At 44.5% G+C, this 6,000-nt stretch overlaps 1 protein-coding gene across 1 annotated transcript; it reads left to right on the top strand.

The window, feature by feature from the left end:
• The first annotated feature begins 221 nt into the window (after window positions 1-221).
• LOC136197170 (uncharacterized) lies at window positions 222-5,383 on the top strand. Its single transcript, XM_065986875.1, has 17 exons — window positions 222-433; window positions 496-626; window positions 1,169-1,366; window positions 1,443-1,624; window positions 1,702-1,829; window positions 1,878-1,941; window positions 2,245-2,447; window positions 2,499-2,520; window positions 2,574-2,737; window positions 2,806-2,890; window positions 2,994-3,079; window positions 3,133-3,335; window positions 3,387-3,610; window positions 3,667-3,799; window positions 3,851-4,770; window positions 4,930-5,083; window positions 5,135-5,383. The coding sequence occupies exons 9-15, from the start codon at window positions 2,624-2,626 to the stop codon at window positions 4,110-4,112; spliced, it is 1,107 nt and encodes a 368-aa protein (XP_065842947.1). The 5' UTR covers window positions 222-433; window positions 496-626; window positions 1,169-1,366; window positions 1,443-1,624; window positions 1,702-1,829; window positions 1,878-1,941; window positions 2,245-2,447; window positions 2,499-2,520; window positions 2,574-2,623; the 3' UTR covers window positions 4,113-4,770; window positions 4,930-5,083; window positions 5,135-5,383.
• Window positions 5,384-6,000: the final 617 nt, after the last annotated feature.

The following is a 6,000-nucleotide window of genomic DNA, read 5'->3' as shown; positions in this document are numbered from 1 at the left end:
TAGTTATAACTTCACAAGTCGCCGAGCGATCGAGCGACGCTGAGCAGGGGAACGCTTTTGCGTTCGGTGCTGCGAAGAACGGGACCGCAGACAGTGCCAGTGGGGCTGGCGAATGCGATTCCACACGACGCGATGAACGCGCCCGTTTCCCAGTCTCACTTCGCCGCCCGCCAATTTGATTCGATTCTTTTCCGATTCGTTTTCGGGTTTGTGATCGACGGTGAGCGAGCGGGCGACCAGTTTTTGAGAACTTGTCGTTATCCGGGTAATGGTCATCGAAAGGTCCACCTTTTCACTGACGTTTTTCGCAAGACGCGTTTCGACTATACCGAGATATCGTTCAAACTTCTTTTTCCGAGCGGCTTATGGTGTTACGAAAAAGTGAGGCTCCCTAAGGGGTTCCGTTTTAAGTTTTTCGCTTGCAAAGCGTAAGGTAAGGCTCGCAGACGCGAGTTGAATATTCTGTTTGACGGTGACCCAAAGGCCTATGCGTAGATGGGGCGGTCGACGCATTTCAGTCAAGCCTTCTCGCCCAGGAACCGAATTTATCATTTCTCTTTCGAGGCTCGTCTCTCTTACGTCGTTAGTCGAGTTCCTTTCTCCGGTCACCGAGGAAGACCTAAGAGGTTAGTCTTCATGTGACTGGAAGTATACGTGCGTGCGATATTCACAACGCTCGCTGCGAGCAATTATCCCGTGGCCCTAGTGATAGTTACTCCTCAAAGGGGGCCTCACCAATGTTCAGTCATCATTGGCTATCGGCTTCCTTTTCTCGACAGATTATAAGTCTGTGAACGTTCATATAGCAGTCATCGACGAATCGATCGAATACTAGACGTTCTTTGTCACTTTCGAAACTTTTTTGTTTATAATCGTTACATTAGACGAAGTGATTTATAATTTTGTGATGTTCGACTAACGACAGTTTGATCAATGCTGGATGCATGGAACTCGTCTGAGTATGCATTGGTTCAAACTTTTCCATTGACGTTGTATACCATTTCTAAAATTTTTGCTAGTGGCACTGTTCTTACTGCAAGATACGAAATGGCTCTGCTGTGTGCTCTTTCCTCGTTCAATAGCCATTACTTTTACAGACGTAGCATTACTGCAGTGAAAGACAGAACGTTTTTCAATGTCGAATATTTTTAAATGTGTTCTCTCTTAGATCGCTTAAGCCCAATCCGCCTCGAAAAAAAATTTGTCGCCTTCGATTCTCCTGTTATTCGCGGTTGCATTCTTCATCCGGTGGCGTCGCGTGACGTCATCGTAAGAACGGATGTTCCTCTTTCTGGAATCAAACGAAGACGCTTACCGCCGACACCTAGACCTCTATGGTGGGCGCTATCGTCTTCAAAGCAGCAGGGTGCGATATGCAGTGGACAGAGCTCACTGCACTGCGTAGGATCTGACCACCGTTCATGCGTATGTTTGATTCGCAGATCGGACTTTCGCAAGAAGACCTGATCCTGCGCCGCGTTTGGCAAGATAACATGTACCGCAGAGGCGATAATGCTTTGACGTACTCGCGATGCAGGGTTGTCCGTTAATTGTCATCAGAGACCTTCGGCGAGACGAGGCTCGCCGCAGTGCGGGCCAGCAGCTGTTTAAGCTCTCCTCTACAGTACAGTGGGTTGGGTTGGGGAGTAGGAGAATTAGTTATGGCTTCGATGTTTTGGTAAACACCGTTTGTTTCAACAGGAGGGACGCGGTGGGGCGACACCCATCTCTCAGGCCCGCCTCTGCACTTTACCTGGTATATGGCTTATGAATAGCAATCTACCCCCTCCAGCGCTGCGGCGACATAAAGATAACATGGAATTAAGCGAGTTCGATTGCTTCCTTAGCTTCCGAGAAAGCCAAGATTATTTATTCAGCTTGTACGGTATCACCACCCACTGTGAGGTCTCACGGGAAGGTTTTCGCTTTTGGAAGCGTAAAGTAAGTCTCACAGACGCTACTAGTAGTTATCTATTCAGTTTGACAATACACCTACTGTCCACCCTTAAGTATTGCCGTCGATGCGTCGCAGGGTTTTCCTGTCGCCCAAGAGCCTTAGGAGACTTTTCTCGTTTTATCCAAAGCTCCAAAACGACGAACAGACAGACAGACAGACAGACAGACACTTCCGGCCCTAAGATCACGTTTGAGAGAGCCTCCCTCGGCCGTTATACGGGCTCCACCCGTACAACTGCGGTGGTCGGCTCCATAATATTTTGATTTTATTTTTAAATATGCGTATAGTGACAACGAGTGGGAGAACTTTGAGGGCAATTGGGACTTTAAAGGTTCAAGAAACGGAGGAGCTAGGCGTTGGGCAAAGGTGGTTAAAATCATTTTGGCGTGTGTATGACTTCAAAATACCGATTTTTTGACGCCATATCATTCAAGATCACCGCACCTCTGAATGAGTCTGAAACCCTCTCCTTTTGTTTTTGTCACTCTAGGTAAGTACGCATGCAGAATAGAGATATTATTACAAACATTTTCATGTAAAGAAAAAGCGTGAAGCATTCAGAGGTGTCGTTCCCTCTACATCTATTCAAAACGGTCGATTATTGTGTACGTTCCAGCTGACGGATCAATCCGGAAGGCGACGTATTTCGTAGGCGGATCCACTGCAATGACCGGAAGACGAATAGCGACCTTTTGCTTTTCATTCAACAGCAGACGAATTTCAAATAATTCGAGACCTCTTATATTAAATGAGGTGGGAGAAGTGACGGATACAATAAAGGTGACATTTTGCTCTTCAAAATTAATCACCAAAAGTTTCGCATCGTATTTGAGATAATGTGTTCTCAGCACTTGCTCTTACTTACATTCAACCGAATTATTCGCCTGAAACGTGACAAATGCGTTGGAAGAAATGTCGCACGGATTCTCTTTGGTACATGCGTATTCGATCGTGTCATCGGATGATAGTACATCGTCTCCAAAACGCAAATCCTTGTAATTGTTTGTTTTCAAAATGGCCATCGCTTTCTATGTAGAGTTTCTTCTTAAGCACGGAAATAAGACGTCTCCAAAACATGAAAGACCTAAAGACATGGTAGTACAAAAAGCCCCTCCTCAAAGAGTGAGCTCTGAAAGTTCATATGTAAGCTTATTTCAAAACCGAACAATTTTTAGACCTGCGAGAGCAGAAAACGTACAAGAGAAATTATTTCCTATTTTGACAAGAACGATTGTCCTGTGCTTACTAAAGAAAAGCCCTGCGATATCGAAAAGTGCATAAGAAATGTCGGTAGCGGCGGTTCTACCACCTACGTCCGTTGGGGAAAATCAACTTGCAGAGAAGGGGCTTTTGCACTTCTGAGCGGCTACGCGGCGTCGTAAAAACACAAAACCGTTATTTTTGGTACATTACAAATATATTTGTTTAGTGCACTGACCGGAGGTCATAAATGTCTTACCAAGAAACCCCAATATGAACCACTTAACTACATGTATGACTTTGTAAGTGAAAAGAAAATGGATTTACAGATCTACGGCTCTTGGGTGTATGAAAACGGTAAAATGAGGGACCGCCCTGCTAAAGAGTATAATGGTGAAGGAATTGCGTGTTCAATTTGCGAAGTTAACGCGTACGGCGTTATAATGATTCCAGGTATGTATATAGGCGTTGTAAGAGGAAGCTGTGTCTTATTGCTTTTATCTTAACAGGTCGAAGCGAGTGTCCTTCTAATTGGATTAAAGAGTACAGCGGCTATCTAATGGGTTCTAGATACCAGATCAGAGAGTGCGTAGACAAAGGCATGGAAACTGTTCTTATAAATGAATTCGACGACAAATATAGGTAAGCAAATAATAGGTTTAATTGAAAATTATAACTGCTTTAATTTTGAAGAGACAACTGGATGTTCTCTTTTCTTCAAAGTAGAGACGATAACAAACAAAACTATTTCGATGTTGATCCATTAGAGTGCACCGTTTGCTCTACGCCAAAGAATGTAACTGGGGCTGTATACACGCGATGGGGGAGACAAGAATGCACCAAGGGTCAGAATGTCGTCTATTCTGGTCTTGTAGTATCAAGAAGACACAGGAATAATTTGCAGTCGGGACCACTAGACTGCTTGCCTTCAATGCCATCTATGCCATGCACCTAAACCAATCGCGCATGTGGTCTATCAAGTCATGGTTCTGGTCTTTGCACGATACGGTGAGCGATATAGATATATCCCAAACTCCAACTCTGTCTCAACGGAAAACGCAATACCATGTTCAGTATGTCTATCGGAAAACAAAGTTAATTCTGTCATGATGCCAGATCGATCAGACTGCCCTGGTGATTTGCATCAAGAGTATACGGGCGTTCTGGCAGGCACAACCAGTATTAATTGCTTTGATAAAGATCCTGTGTACCAGTTGAAAACAGTTGCAACCTCTAATTCTTTTGTGGCTGTCATTCATACCGACTATCATCATCCATTTTCATATTCGGCCAAATTTGGAACAGAGTTTTCAAACATGCGGATCATTTCTCCTTGCGTATTATGCACATCTAGTCCAAAACAGCCAAAGGCTGTTTTTACGCGATTTGGTCGGACGTCGTGTCCTTCAGGTATTCCGACGCTGTACACAGGATATGTTGGAGGAAGAAATTATGAACACTTGTGCTTTCCAAAACGCGATTTTCAAAAAGCAGATTTTAGCCATGTTTCGAAAGGCGCTCATAGTCGCTCAACAATGTTGGCTGGATCACTATACTTCGGAAGTAGACGAAAAATTTCACTCAAAGCACTAAACGAGATGGATCGAAAGAAGGTAACGGTAATGCTTTTAAAAGATTTAACACTAGAGTAACTCAATTTTATTGAGACGTGCACTCTTGTTCACAATAACTTTATTAAGTAATGAAAATGCGCTCTCGCAAAAGCTAAAACCCTATTGCTACTAAACCAAAAAATGTCATTTTTTTTGCAGATACCTTGCACTGTGTGTGCCGCTGCAGTCTCGACGTTTACTCTATTTGGAACTCATTTGTGTCCCAATTCATTTAGAGCTGCTTACGAAGGATACGCGTTTTCTTCCCTTAGAGAAACGATCTGCATTGACAAAAACCCTGAAGCCTTTTTAGGTCTTACATGTAATTTACCGTTTTCAATTAAAACGTTTCTTCTTTTCGCAGACGACAACTTTGAGATTTATTCTCCCGAACCTTTCTATCCCGCTAAGGCTAATTGCGTCACGATGCCGTTCCCACCCTATTTTGAATCGATCATACTGTGCGCGCAGTGTGTTGCGTCCGAAATCAGTTACTAGTCATGTGATCAGTGGACGAAATCGCCGTTTATATCATTTTAATCGCATAGTTTGTTTCTGAATGTTGTTATTGGTGGTTTCTTTCTGCTTTGTTTGACGGTTGGTGTTCCTGCTGCCTGACCTTTAGTAATAAATGTTATGACACCAATTCTATCAGCACTAAAGCGTGACGCTTTTTAGTAGCTACAGTGCGTCCAGCGCTAAACCAGAAAAATGTACGCCGTGCGTACGGTACTGTAATCTTGCTTTCTGAACTTCAAACCTTTTTGTACGGCATGTGTGTGCTCTAAACGAAGATTTAACGCAATAAAAACGTCAACCAAAACAGAGAGTCCCCTTTCGAGGTGAATGCGAACTTCCGGGGTATGACCGGGACTTTCTAACTTTTGTTGTGCGTAATTCGAACTGTTTTCATGGCTTCTCGCGTATCGCTTGCGTCGGAACCGGTGTTTCTAAACACCATCACATCACAACCGGTGTTTGTAAACGCCAGCGGTGCTTCTTCCGGTTCTTCGGAAGCACTTGAAGACGTTTCGTCAATCACGCGACCAAGGCGTGCCAGCCAGAGGCGTGCCCTCGCGTTGATCTCCAATGTCAACAGGATGCACAAGCTCCAACCCCGGGGAGATGCTGCAAAGGGTGGCCGCGCCGGTGGAAGAGGAAGAAAACGGCCCCATGACACGGACCTTCCCGTCACGCCTTCTGAAGAGCCCAGTACGCACAAGTGGGCTC

The sequence above is a fragment of the Oscarella lobularis genome, chromosome 17 (assembly GCF_947507565.1).
Source record: "Oscarella lobularis chromosome 17, ooOscLobu1.1, whole genome shotgun sequence".
Taxonomy (NCBI): Eukaryota; Metazoa; Porifera; class Homoscleromorpha; order Homosclerophorida; family Oscarellidae; genus Oscarella; species Oscarella lobularis.
Note: the sequence above shows the minus strand (reverse complement) of the source record. Positions and strands in the feature narration are given on the sequence as shown.